The sequence below is a fragment of the Myiozetetes cayanensis genome, unplaced genomic scaffold (assembly GCF_022539395.1).
Source record: "Myiozetetes cayanensis isolate MyiCay16 unplaced genomic scaffold, myiCay2020 scf4, whole genome shotgun sequence".
In the NCBI taxonomy this organism is placed as follows: domain Eukaryota; kingdom Metazoa; phylum Chordata; class Aves; order Passeriformes; family Tyrannidae; genus Myiozetetes; species Myiozetetes cayanensis.
The window spans coordinates 64,496,955-64,519,142 of NW_026087631.1; the positions used below are offsets into that span (position 1 = coordinate 64,496,955).

General features: G+C 58.8%; 1 protein-coding gene across 1 annotated transcript; it reads left to right on the plus strand.

Moving 5' to 3' along the window:
* The first annotated feature begins 727 nt into the window (after positions 1-727).
* On the plus strand, positions 728-19,426 carry ARID3C (AT-rich interaction domain 3C). Its single transcript, XM_050329345.1, has 7 exons — positions 728-1,021; positions 13,274-13,346; positions 16,949-17,132; positions 17,365-17,609; positions 17,918-18,187; positions 18,354-18,443; positions 19,242-19,426. The coding sequence occupies exons 1-7, from the start codon at positions 746-748 to the stop codon at positions 19,382-19,384; spliced, it is 1,281 nt and encodes a 426-aa protein (XP_050185302.1). The 5' UTR covers positions 728-745; the 3' UTR covers positions 19,385-19,426.
* Positions 19,427-22,188: the final 2,762 nt, after the last annotated feature.

Consider the following 22,188-nt stretch of genomic DNA (forward strand, 5'->3'; position numbering starts at 1 on the left):
TGGAAAACCCCAGCCTGGCGGCCAAACCCGCCCTGGTGAGGGACGGAGCGGTCGGAGGGGCTCCGGCAGCGCGGGGGTGCGCGGCGGGAGCGGGGTGGGGGTCCCGCGTGGGACAGCGAGCGGGATGGGGGTCCACGGCAGGAGCGGGAGGACGATCCCGGCAGGACAGGGCGCCCGGTGGGAGCTCCAGAGGGATCCGGACGGGGTCCCCGGCGGGGACGAGGCGGCGAGGGGTAGGTAGCAGACGGTTCCCGGTGGGACCGTCGGGGCGGAGGTCTCCGGTGGGAGCGGGAAGAGGGTACCCGATAGGACGCAGTTCCCGGTGGTACAAGGGCGAGGGTCCCAGCAGGACATAGGTCCGAAGCCGACCGAGAAGCGAGGCTTCCCGTAAGACAGTGACCAGTGGGACCTGTCCCCGGTAGGAGCGGGAAGGGCGTCCCCCGGAGGAACGGGGATGTGGTACCGGAGGGCCGGGCCCCCCGTAGGGTGAGCTGGTGATCCCGGCGCGGGGAGGCAGCCTCTCCGGCAGCGGGAGCCGCGCCCGGCGCGGCCACGGTTCCGCGGGCAACTTTTGGGCAAGGCCCCCGGGAGCGGCTGGGAGAGCGGGTGGGGTGGGGGGTGCTTCCTCCCGTCCCTCCTCCTCCTGCTCCTCCGCCGGCGGCGCTCAGGCCGTGCCCTGTGCCCGCAGCCGGCCGCCCCGCCGCGGGGGCCGGGGGCCGCGGGGGGGCTGCGCTTGGCGGCGGTGATGGAGAGCCTGCAGCGGCAGCAGGCGGCCCGCCTGGCCCGCGGCCCCGACGGCGCTCCCCGACGGCCCCCGACCGAGCCCGTTCCCGGCCCCGGGCCACCGCCCGGCGCTCCCCGCCGCCGCCCGGCCTCCGGCCCGCGCCCGCTGCCCGCCGCTCCGGGGGAGGAGGAAGAGGAGGAGGAAGAGGAAGAGGAGGAGGAGGAGGAAGAAGGGGAGACCCGCGACCCGCCGCCGCCCCCACACCACGAGTGGACCTACGAGGAGCAGTTCAAGCAGGTAGGAGGCATCGCTGCCCGGCACCAGCACGGGCTGCTCCGGACAGGCATCCCCGGTGTCTCCCCAAGGTCCCCAAATGCAGGGTTTCAGCCCTCCCTGAATGGGCACCTCTTATACCTCGTAACTGCTGCCAAACCTTTTCTGTGTCCCACTCTAAATGCGCAACCCCACACGCCATCCCAGTCCCATCCCAAGCAGACAGCGCCAGTATCCCCGTTAACTCAGGCATTATTGCAATGGCATGCTAAATGAGAACCCCCTGAGTACCTATTCACTGTCTCTAAACCTCATCCCAGGAAAGTACAGTCAGTGCAACCCAGCATCCCAGTCCTGGGTCCTCATCCTCCTCTAAATGAGTACTCCCTGAATGCTCCTCACTGCCACTGTCCCTAAGCCCTGTCCCACCCTAATAGACATCCTCATATGCTCCCCATCTCCCTGTCACCAAACTCCATCTCACCCCTGCTTCATGACCCCACCTCCTCGGTGTTCCCTTTGCCAGTGTCCAGGCATCTCCCTCTGCCCACCCTCATCCCTGCCAGCTCTATCCCTGGTGCTTTCCGTAATGGGTAAAACAGGCTGACCCCTGTCCACAGAGGTTTTACAGAGGTGAAAAAGGGTAAAGGCTCTGGTGTGTATGGTTATCCCAAGGAGCCAGCAAGCCATGGAGCTGAGCTCCCTTGTGCCCCTGCAAGGGCCGGGGCATATTATGGCTGGTCAATGAGGCCTATTGATTTCCTACATTGGAGGGACCAGCACATTGACCCTGTTGCCTCACTCCTGGTGGGCACAGGGGAGACCCCTGTGCCACCGAGATCTGGTGCAGGGAAACGGCTCCAGGGACTCGTATATGGGATGGAAGAAAGATCTGCCTGTATTTACTGTGCTGAGTCGTGCAAGCCTGGTTTGCACACAGCGGGTGCCACGAGGGTGTGGGCATGGAGTGCACAGCACCAGACCAGGTTTGTGCTCCCCAGAAGTTCAGCTTCATTGTCAGGGAGAGAGGGGCACGGTGGGTGATGGGAAAGATGCGGTGAGGGAAGAGGACAGAGATGTCCCCATACAGCTGGTGTGTGGCATTTAGGAGGGCACTGCTCAGGGACAGGAGGATGAGGGCAGTTATTGTCTCATCCAGTTCTGGCAAGAGAGGATGGGAACAACAACAGGGACTCAACTTCTGGCTGTTATTGGGCCTTTTTTGTTTCAAGAGTCGTCAATACATTGTTACTTAGAGTGGCCAGGGCTCACCCACTTGGCACCTGCCTGCCTGTGAGGCAGCAGGGAGAGGGCACAGGCAGCACCTGCCCCGTGGCCATGCCCGGGGATGCTGCCAGTGCCTGACACTCCTTGAATCAGCCCGGGGAGGGCTGGGGTAGGTGAGCTGCACAGGCCAAACAGCTTGTCCGGGAAGTGTTACATTACACCCTGCTGCAGAGAAAAAGGCTGACTGTCCGGTTCCTGGGGTCAGCCGGGAGGTGGGAAGCGGCTCCTCCCTCCCAGGGAGGCTAGAGAAAGCATCCCCGGCATTTCTCGTCCTTCAGCCTCACACCCTGCCCCTGGCTGGGGCTCCTTGTGCAGGGCAGGAGCGTTGTGAATACTGGGAGAGAGATCGCAGGAGAGGTCGAGGTGCGAGATAAATCCTGCCATCACTTCCTAGGGCCAGAGTTGGCTCTTTCCTTGCTTGCTCTCTTTTGTTTTTTTTCCAACCGTGATTGGAAAGGTGATGGACCCTGCTCTGGAGAGCCACACCTGGGTTCCCACCTGGTGGCACGTCCCAGCCAGCCCAGGGAACAGTGGGATCTCCCCATGCAGTTTGGAGCAGGCTGTGGTACCGGCTTGTTTTGCGGTCTGCAGGGTGTCTTTCACTCCCATCCCTCCTCTGTCATCATGCAGGAGGGGACATACCCCTGCCTGGGAGGGACGTGTCCTTGCTGGGCCCTCCTCAGGTTGCAGAACTGTGGCTCACCCAGCCTGGGGAACAGGTTCTCTTCTCTCCACAGGTAGTAAGTAGGGAGGCTGTGCTTTGGCTTTTAGAGGTTTCCCAGGAGCTGGGCTGTGATGCTGAAGGGGGGAGATGGGGGGAAAGCATGTGCCTGCTGGAAAGCTGCTGGGACACCGGCAGTGTGGGCATGCGGGCCCTGGAGCTGGGGAGAGACCCTTTGGTGACCAGGGCTATGTTTCCCACCAGGACTCCCTGCCTGAAACTGCCCCAAGCCATCATGGCATCACCTGGGATGGGTCTCGGGGTTTGTCTTTGCTGTCATCCTCCTGAGTTGGAAGCACAGCTAAGTGAACAGAGACCACCAAATCCAGGCTGTTTTACAGAAGATGGGCAGGGCGACACTTCCCCATCTCTCTGCAGTGGGGAGGACACCCTGATGGGGATGGGTTGGGAGACTGGTGCAGGACCAACCATGGAAGGGTTTCCACACAGTGCAGTGGTGCTAAGAATGGGAGCAGAGAACAAGGCTGTGGTGGAGAAACCCACTGAGGGTTAATAGGCAAATGCTGCTTTGCCTAGAGGAGCACTTTGGGGAAATATCCCCTGTGTTTGCCCTGGTTTTATATGCTTCCTGAGACGCTGCTTTGGGGAGGGGGGGGGGGCTGATGGGACCTTTGCTCTGACTGGGAGGGCTGCTCTGCTGTTACAAGGTTGGGACCCCCTCACCCCTGCCTCTTGCATCAGCCCCCGGCGCCGGTTTATGTACATTGATAAGGACACATGGGTAGAGATCTGGGCAAAGGTCTGGGAGGTCTCCACACCCAGGGCTGTGAGGCAGCCTCAGCCCTGAGGTGGGGGACACTGAGGGGGGTCTGACCATGCACTGCCCATGAACCCCAGTTTCCTCACGGACGGAGATGCCGCCAAGTTGCAGTGCTGTGGTGCTGCATCACATTTGACTGATTAGGAGCTTGGCATTGCTGGTGCCAGCTCAGCTGCATGAACACAGCTTTCCTGCTGGGAGAGCTATGCTTGTACACAGCGATGGGTGCCCTCATTGCCTCCAAGTGAACAGCACCAGATCCCCAGGCTTCCTTCTCCATCCCCCAGGGCAGGAGGGACTTAAACACCTGGGCTTTGTGTCCAGCTATCAGTGGAGTGTTTGCTGGCAGGAGGATGTCTTCCCCGCCGGGGCCCCACCAGAATGCTCAGACCCATCTGTGTTTCGGGGAAACAGGACCCTCTGAAGCTCATTCCTCCCTTCCCAGGAGCAGCTGAGAGGGGTGAGCCGCAGCCAGCCCTTTGGGGACTCTCAGGTATCTGGTAGTTTCAGCAGTGAATTTAGGGGTGGCTGGTTTTGCCAGCAGCTGTTCACCATCATCCTCGGCCAAATCCTCATATGGCTGTTCCTCCTCTCTCCTGCCCTGCCTCTCCCTGGTATTGGCAGTTACCTCTTGCACCCACCCACCTGTCCCTTACATGTATTTAGGGAGGGCTTGCCAGCTGTGAATGCATGCAGTCGCGTCTCAAAGCCTAGAGGAAAGTGCCACAAGTTGGCTGTAGCCGCAGACCTCCTTAGGCCACAGATCACCCCATGCCTTGAAGTCACCCCAAAATGGGGTGGCAGGGTCTGTCGTTTGCTTTCTTCTGCGGTGGTGTCCCTGGGAGATCGAGGGAGTGGAGGCAGGAATGTCCAGGGAATGGAGGAGGCTGAGGAGAGGGAGCTTGGGAACAGGGAAGTGGTCTCCATTCCCCAGCCCCCTCCTCGCCTCCAGCGCATCTTCAACCCAGGTGCAGCAACAACAACTGAAGGGCTCCCAGGGCTAAATTAGAGAGTCTCTGGTTACACTGCAGAGGTGGGAGGAGGAGGTGGACATGGTGTGTTTGCTGCTGTCCACATCTGCCTGGAGGCTTATCTCCAGCAAACCTGTAGGCAGAGCTCTGCTCCTAGGCCGGGACTACCTGCAGTGGGAAGGTGGCATCAGCAGCAAGGTCAGTGTGCTAATCCCTGAAGCTGCAACAGCTCCAGCAGCTCAGCATGAGTGCAGGGCATAGGGCAGGAGCAAGGGGCTGCTGGGGTACAACTGGGAGTGAATACAGAAGTGTTTTTGGGGGGTGCGTGCATGCAGACAAGAGTGAGTGTGTGGACCCATATTAGTGCCACTAATGTGGGGGTAAATGGGGGGGTATGTGTCTGATCCCACGTGATAGCTGATGAGTGTGTGTGGACCTGTAAGTTCCCCTGTGCTTAGGGATCCTTGGGAGACCCTGTGTGTCTGTATGGATCCACAGGACTGTGCAAATGTGTACAACCCCATGTGAGAGCTGGAATGCGCTGTATGAGTGTGCGGGTGTGTATGCACCAATATATGTGTGTAGGGATGTGTATGAGACCATGTGTGTGTGGATACATACGCACCACACACGTGTGGTGTCCCAGCGTGTACGTTCACACACCACTGTCTCCATGTATGGAATTGCATGGACCCATGGGTGTTTGAGGCAGGGTTTGGGGGCTGAGCCCCCTCCAAGACCACCTCTGTGCCCCTTGTCCAGCCCCACCATGCTGAGTGGTCCTGCTGTGTGCCAGCTCCCTGCTGCCCCCCAGGGCACTTCCCAGCTCCACGGCAGCCTGGGGAATGCTGAGAGCCTCGGGAGCTGCCATGACACCATCTTCCATCTGGGGGTCTTGATAACTTGAGGTTGGGTCTCCAGAGAGGACGCATAAAAACTAATTGTGGGTGTGAGAATAAAGGTGCTTTGGAGGGCCAAGGAGCACTCTCAGGAGCCCCCATCCTGCAACTGCTTCTGGCTTCCTCCTCAGCCACCTCCCCAAAATCAGATGTGAGTGGAAAATTTGGAGGGTGATGCACCCCCTCACCAATCTGGGCCTCTGATAATCCACTAACTGGGGTAATAGGGGAGGTAAATTCCCCATGCTGGCAGCCAGCTGGGCAGGGCTGCAGCGGGGAGGTTAGATCTTGGGTGGTGGACTTTGGTCCCAAGGGCATTTTGCACCTGGGGGGGGAGGGTGGGAGCAGGTTCAGGTGTGCATGGATTGTATAGGCTGTATAGGATTGTGTGAGTATGCACAGGAGGGATGTGTAGGGGACATGTGAGCATGCACATGATTAGTGGTTGTGCATGGGGAGTGTGTAAAGGGAATGGATGGATGTGCACAAGGATTGTGTGTGCACAGGAAGAGTGTATAGGGGTGCATAAGTGTGCATGGGGTCTGAGCAGAGGGGGGGCATATTTAGGGGCTGTGTGAGCATGCATGGTGGGGCTGTTTGTCCAGGGAGAATGTGTCCAGGTTGAGTTGCACAAGGAGAGCAGGCAGAAGATTGTGTGCATCTGCAGAGCAGGCTGTTGTGTGCCTGAGTGTGCAGAAGGTGAACATACCATGTTCCCTGGGGCACAGGGCACCCAGTGGGGATGCCTACTTTGGTGGGGCTGTTCTCCCCTGTAGGCTGCAGCTTGGGGCTCCTTCATCATGGATCCACAGCTCACATCCCAGGTCTGTGGCAGGGTGTGGGTGAGCACCAGCCCCAAATGCTCTTTCTGCTTGGGCACTCGGCTTTTGGAGGCCAAGACAGGGGCTGGGGTTGCCTGCATGGGGGAGCTGGGTGGGGAAGGACACCAGCCCCTTCTCCCACATCATCCCTTCACAGCAGACAAGAGGAAAGGGATGGGGCCAGAGGTGCATGAGGGGGAGTGGGTATTGAGCAGCCAGTGCACATCCGAGGCATGCACACAGCCCCCTGGGTGTGCACCCCCATACTCACCCAGCCCTGTAGCAGATATGTCCATGCACAGAGCCCCAGGATGTGCTCTGTGTGCACACTCAGGGTGTGCATGTGCATGTCCCTCGGGGACACCTGGGGTGGTCCTGGCAATGAACAGGGTCCCAAGGCTCTGATCACCTCGGGAGAGATCGAAGGCCGGGGGGGGAGTCCCACGACTTCAGTCACCCAGGGAGAGATCGCAGGTGAGCCAAGAATGGAGGGGGAGGCAGAGATGGGGAGGAAGGCAAGGCTGGAGGGGGAGGCAGTGGTGTGGCAAGCACCGGCAGGTCAGGGAGGTTAACCCGAACAAATCCGCTCATTGACTCCCTGCCTGCTCAGCCATGAACAAGTAACAAGGCGCTGATCGTGGGGGACGCGCGTTCGCCGGGAAGCAGGACCAGCCCACCCCGTGCCGCAGCCCCCGGACAGATGGGGCACACAGCAGGGCGGGGCCATGGATGGCGCCCACGGTGGCACCCCACAGCACGTTTCCTCTGCCTCCAGCCCCTGGGGGAGCCGAGCCGATACCCCGTGCCTCAGCTTCCCCTCTTGCAAAATACGTTGAGCAGGAGGCTGGGGACCCTGTGAGCCCCCCCCAACTTCACCCCAGGCCTGCGGGCAAGGGGCTGCTCGTCTCAAGGCCGGCCCTGCCAGCACACAGTCCCTCACCTTGCGCGGAGCCGGGTTAATGTTTGCAGCAGGCAGCCCTCCCGGGAGCGGCAGTGCCTGCTGCGGCGGGGAGGGGGGTTTTAATGACCTGCCGGATCTGCCGCATTATCAGCGCTGATTAAACCTGCTGCTCTATAAAGCGCCGTTAAATATTAAGCGTGATGAAAGGCTTTTTTTGGGGGGAGGGAGGGAGGGAGCCGCGGCTCTGGGGGAGGTCTCCAATCGGAGGTGTCCAGCCCCACCGGTGGGGTGACTGCTGGGGTTGGCGATGTTGGGGTGAGCGAGCACCTCGGCACCCGTCGAGGCTGTGGGGTCAGGGGAGCAGCGTCCCCCCAGGAAGCGGCAGTGCCTTCCAATGCAGCCGGCGTCCCGTAACCATTAACTTATTAACAACTGGTGGCAGAGGCGAGTGGTGGCTCGCAAGGTCAGGAGGTGGTTTGTGCCTGGCGGGAAGTGAACTGCCCCCCAGCTCTGGCAGTAGGGATGGGGAAGAGGGATCCACAAGCCCTTGGTTTCCTATGTGTGGCCTATAGCTGGTGGCCTCTGACCGTGGACACTATTGAGGTCCTTGTACCCCAGGGTGTACAGGGCTGTGCCTCAAATGGGAATAGCCAGTTTCCTTGCTTGACCTGCAGGGTAAACTGAGGCACTCATGGCTGTTCCCCCTATGCCATCAGGGAACGGGGCAGGACATTCCAGTGTCTGGTGCCTGGTTGGTGTGTACCATTTCCCTGGGGGAAGGAGCCAGAGACTCCCATTCAGAGGCAACAGTGGTGCTCTGGAGGGGTGCGGTGACTTCAAAACTGTGCGTCAGTGGTCAGCCCCCCGTGGTGTGTGGCTGTACCCGAGGAGGCCTGGGGAGCAGGGAGACAAGTGTTACCTGAGTGCCCTGCGTGAACAGGGACCAGATGGAAAAATTAGCAGTGCAGATAATCAATGTGGTGCATATTAAGCGGCTCAGGGTTAGGGGGGTTTGCAAGGTGGGGGGGAGCTGAGCTGGGTCCAGGATCAATACAACTCATATTAAGTGGATTAAATCCTTGCTTCCCATCCGAGCTCTGGCTGCCAGCAGGAGGTGGCAGCTGAGCGGGGGCTGTGCAGGGTCCTGCTGAGAGCTGAGATTGCTTCCCTTGGCAGCAGTGCCCTGGGGGGAGTGTGCAGGGACTCACCAAGGCAGGGCAGCCTGGAAATGCCTGTGGGGTGGCTTAGCACCTCGCCACATCCTCCTTCTGTCCAAGGAATCACCTAGGCTGAGTGGTCTCAGGAACCCCAGCTCCATCCCTGCAAGCCCCCCTGACTCCAGGAGAGGCATCTCCTGGTTGAGTGAGTGGAGCTAACGATGTTATTTAATTGCGGTGAGGAGGAGGAGGCACAGGGTTTATTCACATGCCTTTAATAAACCATGTTCGACCTGCTGACCTTTAACCTGCCTGACAAGCGCTGTTATCCCCATCCCTTAAGGAATATAGATCTCGCTATGGCAATGGGATGACAGGAGGGAGCAGGGTCCCAGAGCTGCACCCAGGGTGGGGTGGGGGATGAGGACATTCTGCCCTAGTCCTGCCCCAGCACTCAGGCAGCGGTGCTGGGTGGAGTTGGGGTGGTGCTGGGGTTCCATGGCTGATGGGGTGGCCAAGCAGGGGTCCCCGAGGTCAGCAGGGCAGAGCTGCACTGCGCACTGGCAGGGTATCGATCCTGGGACTTGACAGTTTAATACTTCTGTTTATAGAGGAATATAGTTACATCGATGGCGTTAAATGAGTTACTAATTATATCAATACAAACACGATTAAAAGGGTCCTTGCTCATAGGTCACCACAAGCAGGAGCCACTGCTTGTGTTGCACAACTTCCCCCAGGCAAGGCCCACTGCTCCGAGGCACAGGGCTGGGGGTGTCCATCCAGATAGAGTGCCTGGCTGGGGTTGTGCATGCACGTGTGGGATTGTGTGGATCCAGCTGTGGTGTGTGTGCTCCTCTGGCGTTGTGTGTTCCAGTCTCGGGCTGTGTGTGCCTGTCTGGAGTGGTGTGTTCCAGTCCTGGGTTGTGGGTGCACATGTGGAGTTGCGTGTGAACGTAACAGCAATGTGCATCTTCCATCTAGGGCTGGGCGTGTGTGTTTGGGGCTGTGCGTGGCTGTCTGGGGCCACATCTGCCTGTCTGGGGCTCTGTGCGCCCCTCTGGGGTTATGCAGGCCTGTCTGGAGTTGTGCATGCACAAATGGGGTGTGCACCTGCGCAGGTCTGGGCATGCACGTGTGGAGTTGTGGATGCTCGTGCAGAGCACCCATGAAAAGTCTCTGCATGCCCACCTTGGGGTCCTGCCAGCCCACGTGGGGCTGTACATGCCCGTGGGAGGCTCTGCACATCCAGACATGGTTCCTGTGTAGGGCCTGGTGCCTGCATGGGCTGGGTGTGCATGTGCAGGCTTGTGCACACTCATGTGGTGTTCAGCTGTGCACACTGATGCAAGGTTGTGTGTGCCTGTGCAGGGTTGTACATGCCCGTCTGAGCTTGCAGGTGGCCCTGGGGGGGATGTGTGTCCGTGTACAGGGCTGTGCAAGTGCTTGTGTGGAGTTGTGCAATGCCCGTAAGGGGCTGTGCACAGTTGTGGCTGAGTGTACCTGTGGGGTTGTGCAAGCCCATACGTGGTTGTGCATGCCTGTGTAGGGTTGTATAGGCTTGCATGGGCTTGTGTACACCCGTGTGGGGTTGTGTCAGCCCTCCTGGGGTTATGTACAGCCAGGTGAGGCATGTATGACTCCAGAGAGCTCTGATCTGCCTCTCAGATGGTCAGTCCCCAAGTGAGGTTGGAGGGGACCACAGTCCCCCCCTACAGGAGGAGGAACAGGGTAAGCAGCAGGACCTGGGTATGGATGGAGCTGGATCCTTCTTTGGGGACTGAAGGATAGGTCTCTTCTTGCCTGGATCTGTAGCAGACCACCACCTACACCACCACGCTGCTACCCCTGTGTCACTCCTGTGAAGCTGTGATGGCAGGATGCCTTTACCATCCTTGTCTGGGACTCAGCCCCCACCTCCCATGAGTGGGAATCCACCAAAACCACCTTCTCTCCAGCCTGATCACCTCCAAATTTCAGGGAACACCCAGTGCATCCCAGTGTAGCCAAGGACCTTGCCAGCTGATTCCCTGTTACTCAGTTCTGCTCTTGTCTCCACTTAAAAGCTGACCTTTGCCCCCCGTTGGATGTAACATGTTTTTGCATTTCAGTGCCCCACAGTTAAAAGGTTAGGGGTTAATAAACAGTGGAAAAATAGGACCCAGCACTTGGAGGTCACACCTGTTTTGGGGGCTGGAGTCAGTAGCAGCCCATTCCAGCATGGCACCCCAAGGCCCAGCAGAGGTTTGAGTGCAGAAGCTCAACCACTGGTGATCCTTGGGAAGGCTGTGGCTTCCCCTTGCTGTGGAATGAGCACTGTTTGCCAGTTTTGGGGGGATTTGTTCCTGCTTTGACAAGTCAGGAGATTTCAGGGAATGTAAACGGGCTTGGTGTGGAGCAATGGGGGTCAGAGCCCTTTTGTAGGCAGGGAAATGCAGGCAAAGCCTGGCTGACACATCCTTCCTGGGGCAGAAATCAAAGCAGCCTCCTGGAGCTCTGCTCGGAGCCTGACCTAGTTACTGTAATCGATGGCTCAAGGAGCTCCTGGGAAAGAACAGGCAATGGGGAAGGGGTACTGAGTGAGGCAGTGAACACCCCAGTGGAGGAGAGGAACAAGGTGCTGGCACCCAGGAGTCAGGGCACTCCAAGAGCAGCCAGCTGCAAGGAGGACATGAGTGAGTGGGATCCAGAGAGCAGGGAACCGGCACAGATGGAACACCATGGAGCCAGGCAGTTCAGCACCAGTGGGTGTGGTGGCAGTCTGGCAGTAGCACCCACAGACCAGTTCAGGTACAAGCAGTTAGCACCCTGACAAGGGACAGGCAGCTGGCACCAGTGTGTTAGATGAGGGACCGTGTTAGGTATCTGTGTCTGTTCAGTGGCAGGAACCATGGGATGTTTGTAGGAGCATCCCTGCATCGTCACATCCCCATATGGCCCCATGTCCCTTCCACCCCTGCATCCCCATATCTCCATGTCGCCCAAGCCCCTTCATCCCCATATCCCTATATTTCCATGTCCTTGCATTTATGTGTCCTCATCACATCCCTATATCTCCCTGTCCCCCTGCACCCCGAATCACTGCAACTCCACATCCCTCCATTCCCATACCCCTGCACCCCTGCATCCCCACATCTCTGCACTGATGTCCCCATCGTGTCCCTGCATCCCCCCCATCCCCACATCCCATGTCTCAGCCTGATGTCCCTAAAGCACAGCTCCTTTTATCTATCTGGTGAATGATGTGCTGGGGAGTGAGGGGGGTGTGCTCCCTTTCTATTGGTTTTTAACAGCCTTTCCCAGCACAATTGTTTTTTAAACGACTCTATTTTGTGCCTGACTTTGTTTTCCAGCTTGCATTTCTTTGTATATGTTTTGGAAATCCATTCTGGACTGCTGAGTTTTGTTTCTTTTCAATGGCTTTAAATTCTTGCCGGGCTTGCTGGGAGGAATTGGTGTCTATAGCGTCTTCGATTGGTGCTAATTTTTCCTTCATGTGCTCTGACTTTTACTGCTGGGCCATCGATCTGGCGGGCTCCAATTTGTCATGGTCACTCAGGCGCTGTGCTGGAATCAGGCGAGCCCCGACTTTTGCACGGAGCCAGCACTTCATGCCCCCGGTGTAGGGGCTGCACTCGCCTCCCCGCTGCTGTCCCTCAGCTCAGCTCGGGGGCTATGTTCATGTGTCCTGGACCTGCATCCATCCAGCGCATCCTCACAGTGTGCATCTGCACAACTGCGTGCTCACTCACGTGCAGGTGCACCCACAAACTTGCTGGGGTACACCACCACCAGTATCAGTGCACACACGGGGGCTGCACATCTGTTTTTGTGCTTATGCAGGTGCACACAGTGCACTCGTACCTAGTTTTGCACCCCCCACACCCACTGTGGGAAGTCTTTGTGCCTTTCTCACGCCCTGGTCCCAGCGCGCACCTGAAGAAGGATTTGGGGTGGGGTGTGTCTGCAGCAAGCCAGGGGAGATGGCTGTAGGGTCACCATGGCCAGGTGAGGAGGAAGGATTTGGCAGTGGGACACTTTGTGAAGGTGCTTCACGCTGTCCGTGGCCACTGAGTTGCAGTGACACGGCTCGGGCTGCACTTACCCAGGGGGTCAGTGGCCTCATCACTCTGCATCAGTGGGGCAGCCCCGGCGCTGGCAGATCCCTCACAGTAACCAATGCCATGGCCAGGCCAATTTTCCCTCCCCTGGCATGGGAACCAGCATCTCCTCTTTGCAGGTGGACATGTGTCCCTGTGAGAGACGAAATCTGAGGAGGATGCTGATCCTGTGCTGGGACATGGTCAACACCAGCACTGAGCAGTGCTGAGCCAGAGAAGAACTGAACAGGGCTGAGCATCCTGATCCCAAAGTCCTACCTGGGGGCCTGGGGTTTGCTGATGCTTCTGGGCTGAAACACTGTGATTCCTCCACCTAAGAAGGCAAGGGGTAGGGGGAAACTGAAGCACAGACTCAGCATCTCTGCAGCAAAAGTACAAAACAGTGGTTTGTGCCTCTCCTAGGAACAGGGAGAGTCCAGTGCTGCAGCACAGAGGATGTGTCTGGGGGTTCTGTCTGTGGTGCACACAGAGCCTCTTGTTGCTGGCAGAGCAGGCAGGTGGGGCCAGGGATGATGCCAGGTCCTGGCACAGGCCGGGGCCAGCCCCATGCACTGCTCCCTCTGCCTTTCTTACCTGCCTATGCCGGCAACGCTGATCCCTCTCTCTCCTGCCCCCAGCTCTACGAACTGGATGAGGACCCAAAACGCAAGGAATTCCTGGATGACCTCTTTGGCTTCATGCAGAAGAGAGGTAAAGGTGGGTGGCTGGGGTGGGTGTCACCATCTCACCCCTGCCTCAGCTGCTGGCAGGGGGCTCACAGTGTGGTCCTCTCGGGCTCTGAGCTGCTCCAGGTCACTGCAAGACCCCCAGGCAGGTCCTGCGGTGCCACTCCCTGGGTGGCCCCCCCAACCCCAGGCGGGGGATGGCGATTTCGGTCAGCGATCCCAGCAGGGATGCCCACTGGGAAGGGCCCGTGGATGGCCATTAGCATACCCCTTGGCGACAAGCGATAGCAACACCCGTTAATGATGTCCATTAGCAGCTTTCAGGGCGTTTCAGTGACGCCTGGTGGGAGTGCCCTTGGCAGTGCCCATTAGGGCTCCCCATGAGCAGCACCTCCTGAGGATGCCCACCGACAGCACCTCTCAGCGACGCCCATGCTGTGCAGGAGTGGGGCCAGCGCCGGGCACCCAGGGGTTAAGGGCTCGCCAGCCAACCCATCCTCATCGGAAATCTTTGCTATCGGCATGGGGGGCCGTGCCGGCTCCCGGGGACTCGATAAATGCTTTAACCTTCGCCCTCCCCGGCCGGGCCTCCGACAATTAAAAGTTGCCGAGCGCGGGCGTGTGGGCGGCTGTATTAATTAGAGCCTTTTGCTGGTGTGTGGATTAATGAACAAGCCGCTCGATAGCCAGTAAACCCCAGGCAGAGGTTAATGCCGAGCTAATTAACAGGGGAAGGCTGAGAGGGGGTGCAGGAGCAGCAAGGCTAGCCGTGTGTGGGGTGAGGGAGGGCAGAAGGGGACAGTTGCCCGCATGCCCTGCCTGTGGGAAGGGTGGTGAGGGTACTCACCTGATTGTGGGGCTGCAGAGGTTGACTTTTGGTCGGACTGAGACACCATAAACTTGTTTCACTCAGTGTTGTGCTATGGGTGGCTGGCACAGCCGTGGGACTCATGCTGGAGCCGGGCTGAAGGTGGTGGAAGGGCTGGGTGACCCGCGATCCCCCTGGCCCTGGTATAGGGCTGTGGGGAGCGAGGGGGAGCACCGGTGCTGCTTTGGCCCCCCAGCATTCATCAGCCGCAAGATTCATGGGCTGTTCTGCGGCTTCATTATCTCTCTTTCCACAGCTAATTAACTCCCTCGCTATTGGGGCCGGGGCTAATTAAGTAAGTGCCTGCTGGTCTGGGGAGGAGGGAGGGAGCTCCACGTTTCCCTGATGGTGCTCTATTCTACATCCCTGGATGTGGGGCTCTCGTGCTCTTGTGCCCTCTGTCCACTCCATCCTTTATCTCCTCCAAGTGGGTGCTGTCCCCCTGGGGAGGGCAGGCAGGGGTGCAGGAATGCAGTTGTGGGTGTTCACAAGCCTGTTGGAGGAGCTGGTGAGTTTGGAGTTGAGTAGCAGAGAGAAAGGGGATCAGAGGGGCTGTGGGGCAGTGACAGGACCCCGGAGGTCATCAGGAACTGGGTAAGAAGCACCCATGGGTGAGCCATTGCAGCTGCTTCTGTGGCACTCCGGGGTGGACGGGCAGGCCTGTGACACCCTGGCTGTGTCCCCAGAGTGACAGTGGGTCAGGAGGGATTAATGCCCGCAGGGTGAACCCTTATGAAAGGGGATGCGTGCCCCCTAACATTTGTCAAGGCAGTTTCAGCATTGACATGTGGCAGCAGGGTGGAAAATTAGCAGGGCTGAAAAATGGGTTGGGCACAGTCCTTCTGAAGCCTGTGGCACAAGGGCCCACCTGGCCACAGTGGTTAATGGGGGTGATACCAGCACAACCCCCATCAGATACAGGGTGCATGCAGTGGGGCACCTCATCCCTGTGCCCCAACTTCTGTGAGACCCCAAAAGCAGTGAGCTGGGTCATAGGGGGTCTGTTTCTGCATTTGCTCATCAGAGATCTGCAGGGCCCCCCCATCTCCCTGCCAGGCCGAGGGCCCTGCTGATAACACGGGGCCATTAATCAATCAAGGGGCTAATTGCAGCACCACAATGGCTGCATCACCTCCCTGGGCTTTTGTGGCCCTCGCCCTGGCTGGGGCCCGGGCCATCACTCTGTGGGGACGAAGACAGGTGCCTTTGTCAGTAGGACAGGCATCGGCTGCCCGCCCGCACAGCCCTGAGATTAATGATGAGCCACTCTCCTTGGCCACCACGGCTGGAGAGGGGGGAAGAGGAAAAAAAGTCCATGGGCCATTGACTGGGGGATGAGACCCTGCAAACTCGCATTTGGGAGTGAGGGAGAGCCCCCGAATCGGCCCCCCTCTGAGGTGATGGGGCTCATGCCGGCAGCTCCAACCAGGGCTGCTGAGGTACTGACAGCAGATAGCAAGTCAATATCTCTGCCTTTCTCCCAGGAGGATAAACTCCTCTCCCCCTTCCCGACTGGGTGAACAACACAGACACACACACACACAAAAAAAAAAAAAAAAGTTAAATTAACTCAGTAAAAGAATAAAAAGAGCTCATTTTTCAGGCTTATGTGAAGAAGCCAAGCCAATATCAGGGCCATAAATTAGGGATGCTAGAGGATGGCGGTGAATGACGGCTTCGTTTGAGGGGCGAAGCGCAGTCGTGACAGCCTCCCCCGGCCAAATGGATGGCTTTCCAATACTGCCTGTGCCCTGCCACCTCACAGGAGGAATAAATATGGGGTGGAATAGGAGAGGATGGGACAGGGTGGGATAGGATGTGATGCTTGTCCCTTCTCGGCCCTGCTGCAGCTTTCAACCACTGCCCAGACCATTGTCCCGAGGTGCCATGGAGCAGAGCAAGGCTGTGGGGCTATTTGGGGGTGCTGAGGAAGTGGGGAAGGGTTTGTAACCAGACCTGGTGGCTGTGGAGACCATGTTGGTCACAGAACCCTGGTGACCCCATGTTTCCTTGCCCCATGGCCTCTTGCGGGGACCAGGGGTCAGGGTCTCTACTAAGGGTGCTTCAAGGGGTTTGGGGTCAGGTCTCTTGAGGCAGGGCACCAAAGGCCTTTAAGCAGTCGGAAGTGCTGGGGGCATCTGTGGGTTTGTGAGATTTTTCAGGGACTGTTGTGTGAGTGTCTCTATATGGGGTTGGGAGGGTAAATCTGTCCATAGAGAGACTGTAGGATGAGTCTTTCCAGAAGGGTTGTGGGGGCATCCCTCTCCAGAGAGGTTACAAGGTGGGTCCCTTCTTGAAGTTTAGATGGGGTTTCTCTTTGTGATGCTCTGACAGGCCATTACAGAGTGAATCCTTCTAGGATGCTCTGAGAGATTTTGCGGATTGACACTCCGTAGAGAGCTCTAAGAATTGCAGAGGCACAACCTTCTGTAAGGGAATCTGAAGAAGGCGCTTTGCCCATCCCACTGTGGCTCCACATCCCAGCTGAGGGTATATCCAGCCCCACTGACAGCTCCATCGAAGGTGACCCTGTGCCAACATGCCGGGGTTTCCCCTGCTCTTGAGCAGGGTGCCTCTCTCCCAGGCACCCTGGGGTCCTGCCTGCACCCCAATGTGCCCATGGGCATGGAGAGATGTGCCTCTCCTTGTGGGTACCTGCAGTGACAGTGGGGAGAGGGTGGGGGCTGTGTTCCCAGGTAATAAGGGCCCCTGTGGGCTCCCCCTCACACCCTTTTCTGTGTCCTGTGTGCGTCTGGAAGGGACACCAGTGAACCGCATCCCCATCATGGCCAAGCAAGTGCTGGATCTGTACACCTTGTACCGGCTGGTGACAGACAAGGGTGGCCTGGTAGAAGTCATCAACAAGAAGATCTGGCGGGAGATCACCAAGGGCCTCAACCTACCTACCTCCATCACCAGCGCTGCCTTCACCCTCCGCACACAGTGAGTGCCTGGCAGTGGGGGCACCTGCCCTGGGGCACACACCCTACCCTGGGGCACACACTGGCTCAGCTCTCCCAGAGCCCTGAGCCGGGTCTGACATGGAGAGCCTCAAAAGTGGTTGGAGGGCTCTGCCCCTTCCCAAGTGCCATCCCCACCCTGGGTCCTGCTCAGCACAAGGGCTGGCTGGAGAGCATGTGATGCTGGATCTCATCCTGGCTCTCTCCCCGTGCAGATACATGAAGTATCTGTATCCCTACGAATGTGAGAAGCGGGCACTCAGCTCTCCTGGGGAGCTCCAAGCTGCCATCGACAGCAACCGCCGGGAGGGACGGAGGCAGACCTTTGGCACAGCACTCTTCAACTACTCGCCAGCCAGCACCCCAACCCTGCTGGGCACCCCCAAAATGCCTCTGCCAGCTCTCAGCATCTCCACACACAGCTGTGGCCAGCTCAGCCAAGTGCACAGTGTTAAGAAAGGTGGGTAAGGATCACATCTGCCCTGTGGCAGCTCTCTCTTCCCAGGGATGGATACTACTCCAGGAGTGGGGATGTTCTCTGTCTGCTCTTGCCCTTTTTGCTTGGGGAAAATAGGAGAAAGCTTGTTCCTTTAGTCCCTTTCTGGAACTGAGAAAAGTTTATTTCTGCTGGCTTGGATGACCAAGCCCAGATGACGCTGGGGATGGTGGCCTGTCCTGCCCTATGCTGGTGGGATGGAGGTGGCACCAGCTGGGGATGGTGGGGAAGGGGAGATGGGGGGCCCCACTGAGGTCTCTTGATCGTTCCAGAGGATGGCGTGCTGACGGCAGTAGTGCCAGGGCGCATCGCTATCCCCGTGGGACTGGCTGGGCACCACCTCACAGCAGCCCAGGCAGCAGCTGCCTCACAGGCAGCGGTGCTGGAGCAGCTGCGGGAGAAGCTGGAGACAGGGGAGCCCCCGGAGAAGAAGGTGGCCCTGACAGCAGAGGAGCAGCAGCGGCTGGTGCAACATGCGCTGCAGCACAACCTCCTGGCTGTGGCCTCCCAGTTCCCCATGAACGTCAAGATCTCCAACCGAGGTAATGAGGTGCAGCACCTCAGCCTGGGCTCGCCCTCTCCCAAGGTGGGAGGAACAGCAGCTGGAGAGGGGGCATGGATGCCCAGGAGGTCCTTGATTCTCTCTCTTTCGGGCAGGTTCTTGTTTCTGTTTCTCTTAACGCTCATATTGGTATTTTCTTTCCCCAGATGACAGACAGGAGACCGCATTGAACCTGTCCACCAACGGCATTAGCAGTATCAACATGTCAATAGAAATAAATGGAGTTGTCTACACAGGTAAATAGAAGGGCCGCTTGGCCTGTGTAATTGCGGCCAGGAAATCCAATAACTTATAGCCACTGCCTGGCCAGCAAGTCCTTCCTTCAATCTGATGTCTTTACTATAAAATCCATCGTAATGAAGTGGCAGGGCCTGGGGAGAGGGGGCAGGAGAAGGAGGGGGTCAGCAAGGATGGAAATTTGCCCATAGCAGGTGCTAGCAATGAAGGGCCAAGGTGGGGGATGGACAGACTCAGGCTGAGAAGTGAGGCTGCCCTTAGGGTCATCCTGCATCCCAGAATCCTGCAGGCAGGGCTTGGATTTGAGCTCACCCTGATGATAGTGTGCCCAGAGGGTCTCCGGTTGGGTGGTGGTTTGGTTGGGTGCAGAGCATGATGTTGGGTGCAGGGTAGGGTGTTGGGAGTTCTTTGCTGGAGCAGAGGATCCTTTGGGGTGCCAGTGTGCACCTACCTGGCCAAGCAGTTCATCCTATGTCCCTCAGCTCCATGCCTGCTCTCTGAAGACACCCCCCAATTAAAATCGATGGCTTTTCCTTCAGGACTTAAATATTTAACAAGCCAGAAAGGTCAGGGCTAATCAGCATGTGGGGCTGCCAACCAAATGGGCCCAGGCCACCCCACAGGCAGCTTCATGTGTGCGGGGACAACTGGGCTGGGGGAGACATCCAAGCTGATGAAGAGGGAGCTTGAACTCCCATGGGTGTTGGTCCCACGCTGCCCAGCCTGGGTGCTGGGCGACAGGTGAGTGAATCCCCCAACCCTGCGCTTGCTCTCACCCCCTTGCTCTTGCTCCCCAGGTGTTTTGTTCGCCCGCCGTCCCTCAGCTGCCCCGGCGCCTGGTGGAGGGAGCACCCAGACCCGTCCAAACCCCATGCCTGCCCCAAACCCCCTGCTCCCACCCTCCTCTCACAGCCACACTCCCACCAGCGCCTCACCATAAGGCAGAGGCCTGAAAGCACCCTGAAAGCAGCTGGGGGTGCCCGGGGTGTGGGGGACTGAGCTGTGGGACCCAGCTGCACCACCAAGGTGGGATGGGGGACCCCAAGGTGCCTCTTGCTCCAGTACTGAGCTGTGTCCTTGCAAGGCCAAAAACACCTAGGTGGGCCCTTTTGTCCCTTATCCCCGTGCGTGCCCTCTGACACACACATCCCTTCGTTCCCATGGCACTGCCCCCAGTTGACCCCCTGTACATCTCCTGCTGCCTGGGGTACTCCCTGGGACCTGCATGCTGCATTTCCTACGTCCTGCAGCCCCTGTACCCACCTCAATGCACGCACTGCTGCCCCTGTACACACTTTGATGCATACACTGCATCCCCTTGGTGCCCATGTTAGGCCTCCATGCACGCCCTCCATCCAGACACTGCAACCCCTGTAAACTGTAGCCCTGTATAAACTGCAGCCCCTATACATATACTACACCCCCTACCCACTGCAGATGCCCCTACCCAGCCCTCCTGTGCTGCCTGGGCTTGCTGCCCCTGCCCTGAGACACCACCAGGGTAGTGGCATCTCAGCCCCCCAGGTCCTCAGCTCAGGGGGGGTCACCCTGGTGGGGGCAAATAATGGGGATATTGGTGGGAATGGTGGGGGTGGAGCTTATTGGGTTGGGGCTGGGGTTGGGGGTTAATATTGGGGGTGAGAGGTGAGGGCAGGGAGGCCCAGCAGAGCCCCACCACCACCAAAGACTGCCCAGATGCCAGGGTCCCCCAGCCATAGGGTGGGGAGACAGCAGGCACTCCAAACTACCTCGTTGGGGCTGGGCGGACGCCTCCTCCACCCACCTGCACCCCGGGGTGCCAGAGCAGGTGAGTGTGGAGCAAGGCTCACCTCTACCTCAGCGTGGGGGGCTCGGCGCCGCAGGTCCTGCCCCCACGCTCCCATCTCAGCCGTGCGACTCCGTGTGTCCATTAAAGGAAACAAATTGCTGAACCAAACCAGTGTCAAGGGTGTTGTGTATGACATGCCAGGCTGCTCCAGGGTCCAGTTTGAGGTGCAGGACACTCTCGCAGCCTGTGGTACCCTGGGGTAGCAGCTGTAATGCTTGAGGTTCCACACCCTCCCTCGTGTTTGCCTCCAGCGCAAGGGTTGCCTCACTCTGTGGGAGCTCTGAGCTGCAAACAGGTTCCCTGCACCCGCAAGAGCCCTCAAGCACAGGCTGCTTTGTACTGGGCACGAGCTCCAGTCATGCCAGCCAGGCTGTGGGGCTGCCTTCCCCTCTGAGCTCCCTGTGGCAGCTCATCCTTGGGTGGGGATCCCTTTAGGCCGCCTGTGCCAAGGCAAGGGATGGCGCCCTGGGGTTGCTGAGGCCACAGCCGTGGGGCTGTGAGGTTGCACCTGGCAAGATGCCAGCGGTGCTGGGCCAGCCTGGCACCTGGGCAGTGCCCACAGAGGACACAGGTGATGCGGGTGGGGCTGGGAGGCACAGACACAGACACGGCTGGTCACAGATACTTGTACGTATCTGCATAGAAAGACACGGAGGTGTTCAGGCACTGAGTCACCACAGACATGCACAGATCACTTGTGCTCCCTAATGCAAGCTCGGTGGCGTGCACACTCACACCATCACGCTCACACGTGTGTGCAAATGCACATGCACAAGCACTTGCACACACATGCAGCCACATGTGCATATGAAGAGGCATGAGGAGCTCCCATAGGACAGACACCCCGGTCAGAGGCAGCCACAAGGACAGGTCCACTCTGGCATCCATTGAGCCAAGTCCCTGCCACCCAAGGCAACAGAAGCTCTTGATTAGGAGTCTAGCCCCCTGAGGACACCTCCCAGTTCTCGGGGACAGTGCCATCCCAGTCACTCGGGGACATAGTCACTCGGGGACAGCCCGAGCCCTCGGGATCACCCCCAGTCCTCCGGGAACAGCCCCAGCCCGGAGTTCCATCCCAAGGAGACACTCCCAGCTCCCGGAGACATCCAAAGCCCACCGCGGACAGCCCCAGCCCGGACCCCCGAGCCCACCGGTGCAGCGCGGTCGCTGTCCAGAGTGCTGCAGCAGCGCTGCCCTCCCCGGGCCTGTCCTCGGGGGCAGGGGAACGTGGGGACACGGCGGGAACATGGAGGATAAGGGTGTCACGCTGGGGACACTCTGGGGACACGCGGGTGACACAGTACCCCTGCAGAGGACCCTCGGTCTGGCGGGTCCGGCTCTACAATCTGTGTCCCGGGTTGGGGGCAAGTCTGTGAATGTGTGTGGAGGGGTGTATGTGTTTGTGAATGTGCCAAGTGGAGCCGGAGTGGGATTGATGCAGCCTTGATTGGGGTCTTGTGTCCCTTGTCACTGCTGTGAAGTGCTGGCCACAGCTCATCGAGCACCAGAGCCCCAGGGAGCCGGGAGGGCACACACGGGCCCACGTCCCCACTCATTACCAGGCTCAGGGGGCGATGTGTGTTTCCGTGCTCCCTGGGGGGCTTGGGGACACAGCTGCTGTCACCTGAGTAACCAGCCGTGATTGATGCCCGCTTCCTCACATCCCGCAGGGACTGTAATTGAGCAGGAGGGAGGAGACGGAGGATGCAGGGACAATCCAGCCTTGCAGGAGGTGCACTGGATCCAGCTTCAGCACTGCGCTGGGGGCAGCTGGTGGGGGTATCCGTTTGCCACTGCAGGCTCCAGGGATGGGGACAGCTTCCTCTCAGCCCCAAGGGGTGGGGGCCAGACTCCCTGAGCACTGTGCTGAGCTGTAGGCAGCCAGTGCTGTGGCTTCAGCTCCATTCCAAGGCTTG